This window comes from Metopolophium dirhodum, chromosome 2 (genome assembly GCF_019925205.1).
Source record: "Metopolophium dirhodum isolate CAU chromosome 2, ASM1992520v1, whole genome shotgun sequence".
NCBI classification, from domain to species: domain Eukaryota; kingdom Metazoa; phylum Arthropoda; class Insecta; order Hemiptera; family Aphididae; genus Metopolophium; species Metopolophium dirhodum.
Window position 1 is genome coordinate 12,149,785 of NC_083561.1, and position 19,189 is coordinate 12,168,973.

The 19,189-nt window shown below is 29.3% G+C and overlaps 1 protein-coding gene across 1 annotated transcript; it reads left to right on the top strand.

The window, feature by feature from the left end:
• Positions 1-9,878: 9,878 nt before the first annotated feature.
• Positions 9,879-12,195, top strand: LOC132938154 (uncharacterized). Its single transcript, XM_061004841.1, has 4 exons — positions 9,879-9,982; positions 10,043-10,292; positions 10,492-10,646; positions 10,902-12,195. Exons 1-4 carry the CDS (start codon positions 9,910-9,912, stop codon positions 11,957-11,959), a joined length of 1,536 nt encoding a protein of 511 aa, XP_060860824.1. The 5' UTR covers positions 9,879-9,909; the 3' UTR covers positions 11,960-12,195.
• Positions 12,196-19,189: the final 6,994 nt, after the last annotated feature.

Here is a 19,189-nt window from a genome sequence, read left to right on the forward strand (position 1 = left end):
ATACTTAAACTTCCTTGACTGAGTCGAAATTATTTTTTTAACGTTGGACAAACAAGAACTTTTAATAAAAACTATTGTCTAATTGACATCGGTATGATTTTCCAAAATACATAGAATGTATTTTTAAAGTACCACCTGTATCACAATTATATTTTTAGTAGGTATTAGGCTGTAAGTCCATTTGTTGGGTCACAAATATTTTTTTTCATAAAATGGCACAAGCTTAAAAATAAATAAAATAATTTTCTAATCCACAAGTGTATGGGTTTTTCTGGTAAACCATATGTTATACGACTAACGACCATAGAGGTAAAAATGATTATATGGGCAGTTTTGATCAGATTCGCAGGACAAAGAGGAGTAGCTGGGATTACATTATAACCCCCAACTTTCAAAGGTGGATAACTATGGAAGGTGTCGAGCACAAACGACGGGGTTAAAAGCACAAACCAGCACAAACGAATGGAGTTAATTTTGTTTTGAAATTCCAATGTGGGGGGGCTAGCATATCCCAAGCCCCCCACTTTGAAAGTTGAATAACTTTGGAAGGAGTTGAGCACAAACGACGGGATTAAAAACACAAATAAAGCAAAAACGAATGGAATTAATATTGTTTCGAAATTCCAAAGTGGGGGGGGGGGGACATGGTGCTAAGTTATTTGAACATTTTCAATTAACTTATTAACTTAAGTTAAGTTATTTTTAATTGTTTTTAATATCTATATAAATATCCAGTAATATGGTTTAAAATAATAAAATCATAAATATTAATAAACACAGGAAATAGCCAATAGCTTATCTATACATAGAATTAAATTATTAGGTAATGAATTAATGGAAATTCAATTTATATCAATATAATAAGATAATATTATCATATTACTTATTAGTTATTAGTATTTATTAATTAGTATTATCACAATATGCCTGTATACCGCAGTATGGTATTTATACCTATAAGAACACCTATAAGAATTTTATTTTCCACAAAAACTGCTCAATCTAATATCAATCAGTGTTATGGAGACCTTGATAAGGGTTCAGGTGGGAAATTCAATAACTGACCCGGTTACAGTGAACTCGGGGCTAAGATAAGGCGATTTGTTGTCGCTGATTCTGTTCAACTTGTTTTTGGAAAAAGTAATTAGAGAAATGAAAATTGGACTTAATGACTAATGAGGGTATTAGACTACAATACACGTCGATAGGTTTACTTGCTTATGCAGACGATATAGTATTGATGGAACAGTCTCAGGATAGCATCAAAAGTAGGGCTATGTGTAAACAAAGGAAAAACGGAGTATATGTTTTTGAGTATACGGGGGCTACCGTTTTGTTAGTCCATAAAATAGATAACTATGAATTTAATAGGGTAGAACAGTTCAAATAAATCGGTACCTTTTTGACTGAAAAAAATAATGTAGCAAACGAGGTAGCAACAAGAATCCAAGCTGGGAATAAATGTTACTATGGACTTACTAAGGTACTAAGCTTACGAGCAATATGGCGAAGAATGAAAGAACAATTATATACGTCCCTGATACGACCGGTTATATTGTATGGATCAGAAACATGGCCACTTAGAAAAATGGACGAGCACAGATTCATGCTCCCGTTGCAATAAATTCGCGATTGAATGTATCATGCGTAGTTTGAGTAGCTGAGAGAATGGTCAAACGACCAATGTTGGCCGCAGCGGCACCGATGGTGTCACGCAAGTGGATGTACTCGTCTGATCGTAACTTCGACTGATTGAAACGAATGAGATTAAGACGCTCCGTTAATATTCAAATTAAAAAAATAAATATCATTCTCAACTCCTATAATCTATAGCAACCATCGTAAATCTCAAAATTCCTGTTTGAGCACCTACTGGTGGTATAATATTATAATTTATGCAACCCACCTGTTTACTAAATCAGATGATTATATGAGCTATAATGCACATAGTCCTCGTCCGTCACCGTTTTTCTCGAGCATAATACGATGTAACGTTGTTTTGATATTGTATTATGTTATTTAATAACAATGCTATTATATTATAATATCTCCCTCGTCAATGACGGTCTTAAGGGATTTAGCTCGGCCGGGTCTCCGAGGAAATCCATCGTTTCTTTTCGTATACCTCTATTTTTTCTTTCTTTATAGGTTTTACGAGGACACTTTGCAAAATCTCAAATGTCACGTCTGATTTTTACATCGACGTAAAACTGTTCAACACTTGTTACACGTAGTCTCGTCGACCCTGTGTCCGTGAATAATACCAATGTTATATTAATATGCAAGTTTCAGGTATTGCAATTTGCAAGCGCACTACTCGTAGCTTACATTTTGGGTAATTGTTGGCAGTGGCGGTTTTCCCGGGGAGGCAAGGGAGGCAGTGCCTCCCTTGAAAGTAAAAGAAACTACACGGTTAATGTTATTTAAATTATTAAATATGTTTTGCTTATAATTTCAAGCATAGACACTTTAATAAAAGGGAAATTAATAAAAATAAATATAAATATAAATTTAAATTATGTATTGAACGGACTATGGACTATGGAGTATACCGTGCATGGTCTCGATCTTTCAAGTCCGTGGTGCTAATCAGCTCTTGAGTCATGGGTAAGAGAATGCCCAAGTACCTGTGCGGCGTGCCGCACTGCCGCGTGCACAACAGACGAATATAATATTGTTTATAGTAATATAGTAATAATTTGACATACTGTATTACTATACAATAAACTAGGCTACGGCTGCCCCTCCATACATCCCGTGTCGGTGGTTCCCCACTTTCTCAGGAGGCAATCGCAGCCACAGTTATAGATACGTTACATGTGTACACAAATTTACACACACAAACGCACATAAAATATGCTAATAGCGCATGCGCGATTCTCCGCGGAGCTGCACACTACCGTTGCCTCCGTCAGAAAACGTCACAGGCTGTGACTCACAGCGGCTGACCGATTATTATTATAACTTTTGGGTACAAGTTATATTATTTAATCCCTACTTTATTCCACGTTATCACTAAATGAGTTATTATCAAGTTATTATAAGTTCGTACTGTGGGTTGTGTCTTCTGAGAACAAAATAAAGCATTCTAATTTCAAATTAAAGTTATTAAAGTGATCAGTATTTTTTTGTTTCAAGTTGTTTTTTCATATTTTTTAAAAATGAATCCAATTTATGATCCGATTGTATTGCTTTTAGAACATCCTTACAGACGTTGGAGTACATGTGACAAAAACGATTTACTTAGGCAAGGTAAATCAACTCCTTCTCTGACGTATTTGTCTGCAGACAAAAATGGCTCAAAAGTATTTTGTAGGTCTTTCAATTCCAACGTTTATACTAAACATCCTTGGGTATGTGGAAGTTTTTATTTACAGAGGTTATTCTGTTGGCCATGCATTTTATTGCCAAATTGTAACTTAGTAGTTAGCATTTAATTATGTGTTATAGTGAAAATGAAACCGTTCTCTGGCAGATTTTTAAAGAAAAAAATTGTATTTAAACAAAATAAATGAGTTTTTAGGACTGTGCGATTCGCTTTAATAAGTCCAGATGGGTAGGAACAAAATTGTTGCCTCCTCAAAATTTTAATGCCAGAACCGCCACTGATTGTTGGTCAGTATCGGTAACTATATTCCACAACCTGAAACATAGTGTAAAATGGATTGGTAATCAGTAGATCGTAGATCGAACGTTCTACGTACAACAGTTTATTTTAGATAACTATTTGTCATTTTTTTTTTATTGCTAAAAACAAACATTAGTTTTTTTCATAAAAATATTAATGTTTATTTAATTTAATTTACTGTATTTCAGTGTTATCTATTACAACGTATTTTTTAAGCATAATTCCATATTTTTTGATCCTGTAAAACATAAAATAATAAAATTAACAACAAATTCTAAATAAAATATTATTGTTATATTATTATTTATTAATATTAGAATTATGGAGGTATAATTGGTTTTATTTATTTTATATTTCATAAATATTAGAAATATAATAAACGTTAATAATACATTTATATTTACAATCAAAACTTGATTGGTATTTTCGATTGTAAGACGTTGTTGGCCAGTACCGCAATAACCGGGTGTGTTGCAGCGTGTGTCAAACTATGGTAAAAATTTAAAAATATATATAAAGAAAAAAAATAAGACCATTTTGTTATAATAATAATTATTAATAAAGATTGAACAAGATTAAACAATAGATTTTTAGTTTTGTTTTGTACACAACATTATTGTCATCAGTGGCGGCTCGTGGTTTGGACGACGGGACGATCGTACCCCCTACTAAAATTAATTAAATGAAGAAAACTAATTGTATAATATTCTTAATTTTACATTTTTAGAAGACATTCCGAATTTTTAAATAGTAAAATAGTTGTAAATTACCTACTACTTACTACCTACTTTACATTTGTCTATTACATTAATTGTCGTGTGCGAACTGGTTATTTCTCCCAGATACCTGCAGGAGCATATGGGTACGCCGTACGCGTGCACACACGAGCAGTGTTTGTACGACCGGTGGCAATCGTGTGCGTGCGGGTATGTTTAAGCTGCATTCTTATATACGGATATTGGATAATAAGCCAGCGCCGAACAAGTACTGTTCAAAATTCGTATATAATAACTGGGGCTCGGATTTTGTAGCCAATGCTTCTTTTGAGGGGAGTGTGATAGAAAGATAATTCTTATATAGAAATACATTTGAATCGTTCTGATTTCAATGAAGTAAACTTTTTTTTGCTTTTTTCCACAAAACCTGATTTTTATTGCTTTTACCCCTATTTGGTTTTTTTTTTTCTGAATTTTTACATATTTTTCTAGAAAAGTTGGCTTATTTCTATGTATATTATACGTCTTGTACTATATTATTATTACCAGAAATTATAAAACCAGTGAAAAAACCAGTAATAAATATATGACTGATAAAATAACCGTCGTAATTGTGCCGAAATAGTTTTATCTACAATTATCTATAGTTGTATTTACGACTCAAGCAAAGGGAAAATTATCTGAATTATACCTGCGTATTTGTATAGAACGTTCTAATACTTTAATTGGCTGGTAAATATCAATCGACAATCAGTGAAGTATAGACGTATAGTATTCTAAATAATTTCTCTCATCGTCAAAATGCCAAAAGTTAAAAATTAAAATTAAAAATTAAAAAAAATCGTAAGAGAATTCGGTGAAAATGTGCTTATGACTGACGGAAATATTATATTTTGTAAATTGTGTGAAGTCAAAATAAATTCAGATAAAGAATATAACGTTCAAAAACATATTGGCAGAGAAACACAAGTAACTTGACTAAATATATGGTCGTAAATTCCTTTTTAGATTCTGAGCGAAGCGATGAATGTATTGATTTTACAAAGATGTGTGTTTTTTTTTTATTTTTTTTTTTTATTTTTGTGTCTCTCATCACCTTTTAGGACAGTAAAAGTGCTTGGATTTTCTTCAACAGTAACTTTTCTGATAGGAAAGTGAATCTAGTTGGTACTTTGGGGGGTCAAAAGTAAAAATTTCCCAGTAGTTTACAAAAGCGACGTGAAAAACAAAAGAAAAATTAAGGAAAAACGGGATTTTTTACGCAAAATCTGTTTTCGAGAAAATCGATTTTGGTTTTTGGTGTAACTCTAAAACAAATGACCGTAGGGACATGACATTTTGACTGAATGTTTATAATTGAATTTCCTATACACCATAACATTTTCCAAATATTTTGACTTATTTTGAGCTGTTTACGGACATTGTCAATTTTCATTTTTTTTAGTTATTTTTGCTATAAATATCAATAAAATTTTACCTGTTGAGTAAAAAAGCTTGAAAATTTAATAGAAGGCTCCTAGGTTATTGTTTTTAAAGGCAGATGAAAAAAATTAAAAAACATTTGTCACAGTTTTTATTTATGAGCATTTAAAGTTCAAATTTTGACAAAATACGGAAAAATCACGAAAATTACCAAATTATTTTGAGTTGAGAATTCATAAAAATTTTTTTTTTAAATCTAAGATTTGTTAATGTAATATAAGATTACTCATAAGTTTGTCTACCTTTATCAAAAAAAAAAATGTCTACAAGAAACTTAAATTAAATTTTTATGAGGGTCTGATATTTATATTCTTACAACATTTGATATTTACTCGATTTCTGATGTAACAATTTTCTTATTTTATTGTAATTAAAAAACGAATGACTGTAGATACTTGAAAATTTCACTGAATGTTTATATTAGCATTTTCTATACACCATATAATTTTGAAAATAATTTGACTCTTTTTGAGCTGTTTACGAATATTGTCAGTTTTCAATTTTTTTAGATTTGTTTTCTATAAATATCAATAAAATTTTATTTGTCGGGTAAAAAAACGTGAATATTTAATATAAAGCTCCTGATATATCATTCTAATAGCAGTTCAAAAATATTAAAAATACATGGCACAATTTTTTTTTATAAGCATTTAAAGTTCAAATTTTGACAACATTTATCAAATTTATAATTTATTAATTATTATGTAATTAAAATTATAAAAAATGTTTAACATTTATGGCTAAGGATTGAAAATTTAAAACAAGGCTCCACGTAAATAGGTTATATATAAATTACTTTATTCACAATAATATCATCAAATATACTTGGTAATATCATAGGTTGACTGACCTTTTTCGCACAGATTCGTTTTTCTTATACAAATCATTGAATTCAAATTTAACACCATCCATTACAGTGACCCACTTGTAACCTACTGCACACCAGAGCGACATCCACTTATCCACCTTTTTAATATTTAATTTTACGTGTAGTTGAAATTTCGTTTTTTTAGAATTAAATTATTAAATGCTTTTCTTGCTTTTTTTGGCTACTTAGAATGCTTTTTTAAGGATTTATTTTGCTACAAAATCCGAGCCCTAATAATAACTTATAGGCAAAGCACGCAATCGTATCCCTGTATCCTATACTGAGTTAGCATATAGATTTTGATGTCTACAAAAATTTTTTTAACCACAGTTATAAATTTTTTATTTCCTGTTTGAACCGTCGACGCCGTGGGGACAGCTTTCGCATTCTTCCGCGAAACCAAAGTTATAACTACTTGAATGCGTTGAATTTGTATTATATTCGTAATTTTTCTGAATTTGTGAGAAAGATATTTATTTTTTTTTCTGGTTCAACAATATTTTTTTTAATTTTATATTTGATTTTTTAATTTGTGCAATAGGTCTTGTAACGTGAACCAATTCGTAAAATATTTATATTTATATATATTTTTTTTGAAGATAAAATAATTGAAGATTTATTGTAATTTCTGATATTATTTCCATCTGAAGGACTACGAATAAAAATTACTCAACATTACACTATTTCCAATACAAAAATATTGTAAAGGAAGTTATCAAGTATCAAAAAATATAAACATTGTTTGCGATCACTTGCGTATGAATGTATAAAAATAATTTTGATATTATAAGTTGGTATATAGCTGTAAAACTAAATTATACTAAATTTCAGACAAAAACTTAAGTTTATGAATTAACTTGGTGAAAATAAATAATTATTTTACAACAAGAGTTGACATCAATATTTCCTGATGTATTTATCGGTATAATAATTTTTTTGACTATACCAGTGACATCTGCTTACGGAAGTCCAGGGACTGGAACCGTACCGAAAAGAACCGGTTTTGGAACCGGAACCCTTTGAATAATGGGAACCGGAACTTCACCGAAACCCTAATTTAAATTAATTTGAAAACCGGAACCCCACCGGAACCTTTATTTGAATTAATTTAAAAACCGTAACTTTACCGGAACCGGTACTTTTTTTTAAAGGTTTCTTACGATTAATTTCGGTTTTGTAATAATTCTATTATTTTTATTTTTATTTTTCATTATTATTACGACGATTAATAATATTCAAAAATAATCATTCAATTACCTACAGAGTACAGAGTTCAAGCGTCTGAGACATCGAGACGTGTCACTAAGACTAAACAGTAAACACTTGATTATAAGCACTATAAGCCATAAATATTTCTACGTAACAACTGATAATGTAATAATAGCAATTTCCAGCAAAAATAAAAGTCGTTATTTACTGCACAATATACACCAGGTCCTGTAGGTCTGCCACTTCCAGTTACCACAATAATAACTAATAAGAAATTCATAAAATATGTTTATAAATAACTACGAATGTTATGATGTTTACATTTACTATGCTTATAGTTTTATTATAGTATCGTTATTCGTTATCAGATTATCTGATGCGTATAGCACGCCTAACGCGTTTCTTTGATTCTTAGATTCTGTCTTTCATTGCTAGTGTTGTGATTTGTTACTGTTTATTTCATTATACTCATTATAGTGTCTTGTGGCTGTAGGTACCTGTAGCTCTGTAGGTGGTGTCTAACTTCGTTATTTTAAACTTAGTATTATATATCATAATGGGTCGTATACTTTCGTCAATAATACATTCATATTATAAATATGATTGCAATGAACGTGAATCGTCGTGTAAGCATTGCACTTGCAAAATTAAAGTAAGTAATAAGTAAATTATTAACAAATATTAACATTATTATCTAGGTATTTGAAATTTTAGATTTAAGCCCTCAATTTATTTTTAGTTTTAGTTAAATAGTTAAATAATATTATATTATAACTTATCTACATAATTAATTATAATTGGTAATAATCAAAATAATGGTGTGAATTGTGTGTATAGAAAAATCATGAATTTAAACCTAATTTTAATTTTCAAATGTTCTCATAATCCCACATTGATTTTCAACTTCTTCAAAGTAATATATTTAATACAAAATATTTATTGTTTTAACTTTTAAAATTTTAAATCAATAATCACCATGAGAACAAACCATTTAAAGATAAATGTCATTTCATAAATCATAGATTCATTTTTGTGTAGTAATATAATAACATAATACCGATAATATAATATTGTATATTTATAATTGTTTTAATTTAAAATGTTTTTAAGAATTATTTATTTCAATTAATTTTCTTCATTAAACTTAGAGTACCTATATACTTTTTAATTATTTTTTTAAATTTTTGTGATGTAATAATTATAAATAAAAATGAATACCTAATCTATATATTATATTAAGTAGGTACCTATTAATCTTTATTTCATTGTTTGCATATTTATGTTTGAAGATTTGTTTACTATGAAATAGTATATTTTTATTTTTATATTTTATGATTAATAAATATTTATTTATCATTATTTTGTTTTTACTTTTTACCCAGGTATTTTTATAACTTGATAATATATAATATATTATAGGTAATATGTATAATAATAGTAAAAAAAAATGTTTGACTGCCTCAAATTAAAGTCTTATTTTTATAGGGTAATCATGGTACAAATTTAAAAAAACATCTTGCAAGCCATCATAATGAATTGTATGAAGAATTTCTGGAAAAAGGATCTAAAAAAGATAAAAAAACAGTTGGTGTTTCTAAGGTCAAAGCACATCAACAATTTTTTCATTTTAATGAATCAAAATATGTTAAAGTTAATTTAAGTGAAAAAACAATTATTGATGCTTGTGTTGATCTCGTAACCATTAATGGACGACCATTCAGCATGTTGAACGATTAAGAATACTCGATCCAGTTTTGAATGGGTTTCAGAAGAAACTAAAAATTAATTCAAACTCCATTAAGTAAAAATATTGTTTTTTTTTTTTATCCTAGATCAATTTAGCATATCGTATAATAATTGATAATATATATTTTTCTTCTAAGGAGCATGTATACAAAGAGTCCCTTCTTATTAAACAAGAAATGATTACTGAAGCTAGTTCTAAACTCATTTCTCTCAAGTTAGATGCAGTTACTCGACTAAATAGGTCATTTTTAGGCGTGAACATGCAGTATATAGTAGATGATTCTATTAAACTCAGAACACTGGGATTAATAGAATTAACTGAATCGCATACTGGTAAATTGTAATTTTAAAATTTTACATTTTATGCATTACCTATTCTCATCCACTTTACAGGTATTTATTTAAAAGAGACAATTTTAAATATACTAAAAAAATTTAAAATTGAACCAAAGCAATTATATACAATTACATCTGACAACGGTGCAAACATGCTTAAAGCGATCAATTTAGTTGAAAAAGATATATCAACAGCACTTAATGAATCTCACACTGGTCAAGATGATGCAATTATTCTAAATGAGACGGCTGAGATCCACTCAAATTTATCAAGTTCAGTCAACTCAGATGATGAATGTAGTGATAGGTAAATTGATAAATAATGATTTTTTTTTTATAAACTATTGTTTGATTACCTATGTAATATTGAAGTTAATTTTATATTTTGAAAGTTAAGACAAAGACATAAGTTAAACTATTATATACCTACTTTAATGTAGATATGTGATGGTTATTATAATTACTCATCTATAATTAAAATTGTGTACTTTTTTTGTAATACCTAGTGAAACTGGTGCAGATTGTTTGATACTTGATGACGAACAAATAGAAAATATACTTAATGAAGACATTGAATGTGTTGATTCAACGTATGAACACACAGAACAAATCCTGAATGATATTCAATTACACAATTTAGGGGATGGTTCAATTTTTACAGGTAATAGTAATAGTATAATAGTATATTATTACATAAGTAATAATATATTCATAATTTCTTTCAATATTATTTATTTTAAGATAAATTAAATTAAAATTGATTACATTTTTAATAAAAATTTCTACTAATAAGCTATTAAATTCAAAAATCCTTATGAATTTTTCTGGTTTAATACAATTAGGTTATTAGGAGTATTACTAATCATTAATGTTTATTAAATAACAAAATATAAATAAAACATTTTGTTTATTACAGGTATTCGTTGTGTAGCGCATACTCTACAACTAGCAGTTATAGACAGCTTAAAAGATGGCGGTGTGGATAAATTGTTAAATAAAGTTCGCATATTAGTTCGAAAACTGCGTAATCAAACCTATATATATTTGATAAAAAAAGAAAAACTTAAATTACCAATTTTGGACTGTTTGACTCGTTGGCATTCAACATATGATATGATAGAGAGGATACAATATTTAAAAGAGTTTATACAAATTATGATTGCAAATGACCCCAAATTAAAAAAAATTAGTTTGAATAATTCTGATTGGCAGCAAGTTGAAATTCTTGCAAAAACTTTATTACCGGCTAAACTTTGTACAAAAAAACTTCAAAGTGAACAATTGACATTGTCAGATTTTTATAGTACATGGATTTCGTGCAAAATTGAAACACGTACACTAGAGAATCCATTTTTTAATAAATTAGTAAAATGTATGGAATATAGGGAACAATTTATCATGAATAATAAGGTGTTATTGGCAGCAATATTTCTAGATCCCCGTTTCAAGGTAACATTAAGTGAAATACAGTATGATATAGCCATTAGTCATTTAATTTCTATTTGGGTTTATTTAAAAGATAATAAAATAAACTCAAAAGATAATCATGAAAGTATGGAAGACCAAATAGCTGAAAGTGATAATTTCGAATTTAATCAAAATTCTGATCCTCTTGAACAATTTTTGCAAGAAAGAGAAAGCGTCGAAGTAGTATCATGTTCAAGCCAAAATTCTACTTCAACAGTTATTGAAAATTTACTTAAAACGTATTATTTAAACCAAAAAAGGTTAAGTTATAAAATCAACATATTACAGTTTTGGAAATCAATGGAAGACACATACCCAGAATTGTATATACTTGCTAAAATAGTGTTTGCTGTGCCTTCCACACAAGTTAGCGTTGAGCGGCTATTTTCAGGACTTAAGTTTATTTTATCGCCTTACAGGAGTAATATAACGTCCAAAAATTTAGAAAACCAACTAATAGTTCGAACAAATAGATTGTTTGAGAAGAAAATTATAACAAAAGAGTAAAGTTTATTATATAACTTACATTTTTATAAATTTTATTTTATTTTAAATATTATATTTTTTTGTATAAGTTACACACAACTTATAATTATAAAGGTTATTTTTTATTTTAAAACTTACACACTATTTTATTATTATTTATGATGTTGTTTAAGTTAAGCTTTCTATTAAATATTCAAATGTCTTGTTTTATTTTAATTATTATCTTAAATATTATTATTTTTGTTACATTGATTTTATGGAGGAGTCAACATAAATTAATAAAATAGTTTTAATAGTTTGTAGTTTGTATTATACTATTATTATTAAATATTAAGATGTATCCATAAATATTTTAATATTCATCTAGGTATCACAGATTATTTTAAGATAAAGAACATATTATAATTATTATATATCTATGTCATGAAGTTAAGTCCTGATTCAAATTAAAATCATGTGAAATTAGAACAGATTTTCCAATCTACTATCTACTAGAAACTAGAACCCTCGACTGCAGAGTGCAGAGCTCTGGCCTAAGCAAATATAGACAATATAGTTTGTAGTAAATATAAAAAAAAAAAATAGTGATATGTATTTTAAAATTTAAAATACTGAATTTTGATACAATAAGTGGTAATGAGTAAGTGCAATCAAAGTATAAACTAGGTATAAAAAAAAAAAATATAAAAAGGGTTATTCCCCCGTTCAATGACAGTAGTAAAATTTTTTTTAATCATTTAGTCTTCTCATTAGTTTTAAGCAACTGGTAAAATATCTGGTTGAAAATTGTTATTCACCTGCCATAATTGATATCAATTATTAAGTAATGAAAATACTAATATTTTTCTAAAGAATCGAAATTGAATAAAATTTTTTAAGTATAAAACTAAAAACCTTAAACAGGAAACGTAATTTTCATTTTATAAGAACCGAAAAGAACCGAAACCTAAATTTAAAAACCGAAAAGGAACCGAAACCGAAATTATAGTTTTTTTTTAAAACCGAAAAAAACCGAAACCGAAATTTTAGTTTTTTTTAAAACCGAAAAGAAACCGAAACCGAAATTTTAGGTTTTCTAGGAACCGAACCGGAACCGGAACCGTAAAAATCATCAAGGTTCCAGTTCCTGTACGGAACTCAATCGGCCAAGAAAGACTTTCAAGTATAGCTTTGCTCAATATTGAAAGACACCAAACAAATTATATTAACATAGGAAATATAATTGACAATTTTTCAAACAAAAAGGCAAGAAAAATGAATTTTTTTAAGTGAGTACAGTATTTATTTATGAGTTTCTAACTGACTGTATGGTATGTTCAATTTATTTGTTATTTTATAATTTTTATATTTAAAATAAATAAAAAAAGGCTACAAATTATTACATTTATTTATTTATAAATACATAGGTAACTACGTGTTTTAATTATGTTAACTTAACGTCGTCATCGAGAAGTGTATGAAAAACATATTAAAATATTATAGCTTGATTCGGAATTCCAAAAATAAGGTATGAACGTTTTGCAGACGAACGCGGGCGCCCGATGTTATATTATTTTCTTAAGTGTCTATAATAATAATAATAGTATAAACACTTTTCGTTAAAAACTAGATTATACGACAATTTATTAATCAATCGATAACAACTCTCCCCCCTCCTCTCGCCATTTATACAATAATTATAAATTTTTATATTTGGATATAGTTATTTATAATATACATTTATATACACTATACAATATACATATACCTAATTAAAGTATAATATTATTTTACGCGTAATATTAATAATTAGTATCTGTATTTTATTTTCGTAAGTATAGTTATAGTATAAATAGGTGTAGGTACGTACATGATAATGATATTATAATACCCTGAATATTGTAATTATTAGCCAAGGGAGAATAAGTGACGGTGGTGTGTTTAAAAATACCGCTTTGAACAAAAGTATAGAACAAAATGAGATTATGTTTCCACCTGATGAACCATTACCTTTAAGAGAATTGCATGTCCCGTACTTGCTTGTTGCGGATGATGCATTTGCATTTACTCCGCGTATAATGAAACCGTACTCCGGAGTGTATGAAAAAGGTAGTAAAGAAAGAGTATTCAACTATCGGCTATCTCGTGCCCGACGTGTTGTTGAGAATGTGTTTGGGATAATGTCCTCAGTATTTCGAGTAATGAGAAAACCAATGTTACTCGAACCCGAAAAAGTAACAAATATTACCTTAACCTGTACATTGTTACATAATTTTTTAAGAAGAAGTAAAACTTCCTCTTCTAAATATTCACCAAATGGGATATTTGATATAGAAAATGAAGAAGGGCAGATTATTCCTGGTACGTGGAGACAAGAACAGAATAGCATGGCATCATTACTACCCATTCGCAACATACCCAGAAGACCCGGAGCGGAAGCTAAAATAATAAGAGATGAATACGCAACATATTTTTCAACAAACGGAAAAGTACCATGGCAAGATAAATATTAATATATTAATGTAATTTTAAATACCATCTTAGTTAGGAATTTTTAATAATTTAATTTATATATTACCTATCGACTATCAAATTATATTATTTGCATATAATAATACACTGTCTACGTACAATCTACATCCGTACATTATAATACATAATAATAACAGTATGATTTATTTTATAGTACCTATATTATAACAACGTTATAGCTAGGTAAATAAATAAGGACATTTTTTATTTTAAGACTGTATAACAAAATATTCTGAATATTTTATTTTATAATAAATTATATTACAGTACCTAAAAATAAGTTTTGTTTTATATTTATTGTACTTTTATCTAGGTATTTATTTAGGGGTGTGTTTCATTTTTATATTTTATTATTAATCGACATTCGAGTGGTTAAGTTCCTATTGATAGTTAAATAAATATACCTGTGTGCTTATTGTTGACCTAGGCTGACATGATCCAAATAAAAATTTCGCCATTGTTTCATAAGCGAACCAATTTGGTTTGTAAACGTCTTCGGCACTTGACCCTGTTCCCATACTACCCTTGACTTTATTCAACAGTGGTCGATAGGTAGACATGAGTGACTCCTTTTTCTTTTTTAGCTCTTGTATTGTACATTGAAGGCTGAAAGATTTTTGTATATTTGACCACGCATCGGAGACTGCATTTCGGTCTCTGTGTTTTAAATGTTTTGCATTCCAAATAACAGATTCTTGTTCATATAGTCTTAAAAATTCAAGCACGGATTCGTTTGACCACTCCATATTATTATTCGATTTAACAATGTGAAGTACTAAAATGAGTTGTTCCTTACACACCGGAAAACTGATGACTGATATTAAATACTAATATAACACGGTCCCAAATTCCAAATATGGAAACATGAACGTTTAGGTCATAATATTTTTCTAAAAATAACTGGATTATTCTGATCATTATAAATAAAATCACTTATTAAAATTAAAATTAAAATTAAATTAACTCCGCATTCACTCACAAAAACAAACAATAAATCTAATTTAATTTATGAAACTAAAATAGACAATGAACGAAGAACTTGTAATATTAATTAAATAAAAATATTTATTATTATCTAACCACAACAATTGATTTTGAATACCTATATTTTAATAAAAAAAAAAACGTAAGTATGGGTGAGTGGGTATCATATTATAAAGTATATAGGTAGCATAGAAAAATGCTAATCTATCAACTATCGATCTCAAATGTGTGCATATAAATTATAAACATTGCAAATTTTTTAAAACAAAAAAAAATAATAACATTGTACATTAAAAAAATTATTATATTATTAATACCTATAAACTTTGGCGCCACTGGACCAAAGTTATCATGCTGCTGTTTTTCCTGGTCAACACGAACCGGTCGTGGGATCAGTAGTACAAGTATATTGGCCGTTCCTTTGACTTGTGTCACATTTACCGACAATCGTCGGGAACGACACCAGTGACAAATAATTGTACAAGTATGCCGATCCGACGGCATGGCAAGTAACCACCAGTACCAAATATTGGCCAAGTACACCAGTCGTGGGAATGCGGCTTTAGGCCATTCCGTTGCAAGGCGTGTAAGATTATTAAGATATTTTAGGCAAATTTAACAGTATAGTGTAAACTAAAAATATTATACATGAATCACACACGTATACTATACACACGTGTATTATAATAAATTCTAGTCGATATGAATCTTTTATTTTTGTTTTTACTCTCTCATACCACGCAAATACCCTATATAGATGACCAGCCTTCGTACAATTTCCTGCTTCCTGTAACTAGGTTGGTATCTATTTCAATATGTGAATCATATAATGCGTAGTGGGCTATAAATTAGTACAATTATTATTCCATAACCACATTTCAGGATGTTGTGCAAATATTTAATTGAAGTTTTTTTTTAAAAATGTAATACATTATATACTTATAAATATTTCACAAAACATTTTTTTGCTAATGATACACACATTTTTAAAGTAGGTACATATAATATCAAAACACAGCGTACAAAAAAATTAAATGCATTGAACGAATACACTGATTTTACGGCAACCAATAATTATTATTATAATAGTTTTAAAACCCATGGCAACCATTTATAAACAAAAATTTCTAAATAATTGTTTGAGCACATCCCCTGGTTAGACCTAGGGGGATGATTTGCAGTGGTGGATAGGGCCCACCGGGAATGGCTGCATCCGAATTGCATGCCAAAAAAAAAAAATGTCCAAATTGCATGCCGTCTCTTGTAGGGGTTTGTCCGAATTGCGTGCCATCTCTTGGAGGGGTCTGTCCGAATTGCATGCCATCTCTTAGAGGACTTTGTCCGGATTGCATGCCGTACACCACACGTTTATTTACTATGCACTCAAACAACTTAAACTTTTTTTTGGACAAAAAATGCATGTATAGAAACGCTCTTTTATGTATGGTTGTTACATCTGTTTAATGATTAGTTTCTGGATTGAAATATTTTTATATCCGTATAAATATTTTCCCAAACAGTATATCTATATTGGAGTAATGTAGTGTATTGTGGTCTCGGTATGTTTCACAGACATACATATATCGTATCGGTCACTTAAGTGTTTGTAGCTGTCAAATGTTCAATATTGATCTGAAATAATATTAAGATAAGAAAGGTATAGAGCTACGCCACTACGACCATAAAATATAATAGTAATAATAATAATTTATATATATAATTTAGATCAAAAGGAGATATCACCTGTGTGTTTTTATGTGTCTTATAATATTAGTACGTCTTGGAACGTTAACGAAGTGTGTTAACTGTAGTGTGATCATGGAACATATGTTGAGTGAAAAAAACAAAAAACTTTATGTAATTGATGATTTTAAATTTTATTTTCAAAAGTTATTGTGCAATGATATTGAAAGGTGGGCTTGTTGTAAACGTTCGTGTACGTCTTACATAAAATTATCGTATATAAACAGTGAATATAAAGTTATATTCCGCGAGATAGATCATAATCACAATAAAGATGACGAGCAAAAATTAAATAGACAACGGGTATGTAATAATTTAAAACGTAAGGCTGTAGATGATACTTTTGAAAAACCAAGTAAAATACTGCATCGTGAGCTATTAAAGGGAGATATTAGTACATGGACGACAAATGACACTACACGAGTTCGAAAAAATTTACATTATGCCCGATCAAGCATTTATCCTAAACTGCCAGAAACTTTGATTGATTTACATACAGCTTTAGATAATTTAAACATCAAAACTAATAGAGACGAAGATTTTTTATTTATTAATAATCATGAAAAAAATATTGTAGCTTTTACATCACACGCAAATTTAAAATATTTAAGTGAGTGCGAAATATTATTTGTTGACGGTACATTTAAAAGTTGCCCTAAGATGTTTTATCAGTTATTCACAATTCACGGAGTTAAAAATCACAACTATACGCCACTAATTTTTTTTTTATTAACGGGAAAAACAAAACAAATTTATGAAGATGCTTTGACTAATTTATTACTGAAGATGAACGATTTAAACTTAAATTTATCGCCAAAAATAATTTACGCTGACTTTGAACTAGCTATTCATTCTGCACTTCTAGTTGTTTTTCCAAATACAATAAGAAAAGGATGTCGTTTCCACCTAGGACAGAGCATATGGAGAAAAATTCAATCAGTAGGTTTATGTACAAATTTAAAAAAAAAAAACAGAAATCGGATTATTTTTAAAATTATTTTTTGGACTGTCATTTTTAAATCCAAATGATGTAGACGACTGTTTTACGAACGAAATCATGGCAATTCAACCCAACGATGATCGTATACATGCATTTTGTGACTACTTCTTAGAAACGTATGTGATGGCTGACAGTTTATTTCCACCAACTATTTGGGCTGAATTTTCTAATTCTACAATGCGTACAACTAATGTTTGTGAATCATTCCATTCCAAGCTAAATAGCACGTTTTACTCCCCAAGTCCTAATATTTTTCAATTAGTTGATGTCTTAAAGCAAGTACAATGTGATATATATGTAAAATTGCGTAGTTCAAATTTAAGTAATAGACGCCGGGAAATATAAGAAAAAGAAAAAAGTATAAGTTTAGTGATGACGGAATTTCAAAATAATGAAATTAATAGACTTTTTTTTTTTTTTTTTTTTATTGGGTAACCCGCGGCAACATAGGCCATTGTGTGTGGGGAGGGCACTGTAGGTTTTATATTGGGTAGGTTTGGTAGGTTTTATATTGGGTAGGTTGGTACACGTGTGTGTTGTGTTTGGCAGAATTTCTAATGGGGCACCCGTAGGTTTCTGCCGTGCCCCGGGGTGGGGGGATGGCGGCACTTGTTCTCCGGACACCGTGACTTGCACGGAGAAAAATGCCGCCCAGTGGTCGAGGATCGAACTCGGACCGGCTGTGCCGAATCCGTCGCGTTAGACCACTCGGCCACCTCGTCCCCCTAATAGACTTTTATATGTAGAAAAGTAGGCATACATGTCATTGCCGACAACGAAATAGACAAAACTAAATTTTTGTAAAGAGTTTTATTTTATGATTCTTATTCACAGTGTCACCTTCTACAATATTTATATGTTTTATTGTAATGTAACAAAATCACGATCCTCCTGTTGAAAAGTAAGTTATTTATTCGGATATACCCCTCTAAGAGATGGCATGCAATTCGGACAGACCCCTCCAAGAGACGGCATGCAATTCGGACGACCCGATATATATTTATTTTTTTGGC

Excerpts from the sequence above, each read along its gene's own strand:
- LOC132938154 (XM_061004841.1), top strand. The coding sequence starts at position 9,910 with ATGCAGTATATAGTAGATGATTCTATTAAACTCAGAACACTGGGATTA. Across the intron at positions 10,293-10,491 it reads GATGATGAATGTAGTGATAG|TGAAACTGGTGCAGATTGTT; the intron begins GTAAATTGATAA and ends TGTAATACCTAG. Across the intron at positions 10,647-10,901 it reads GGATGGTTCAATTTTTACAG|GTATTCGTTGTGTAGCGCAT; the intron begins GTAATAGTAATA and ends TGTTTATTACAG.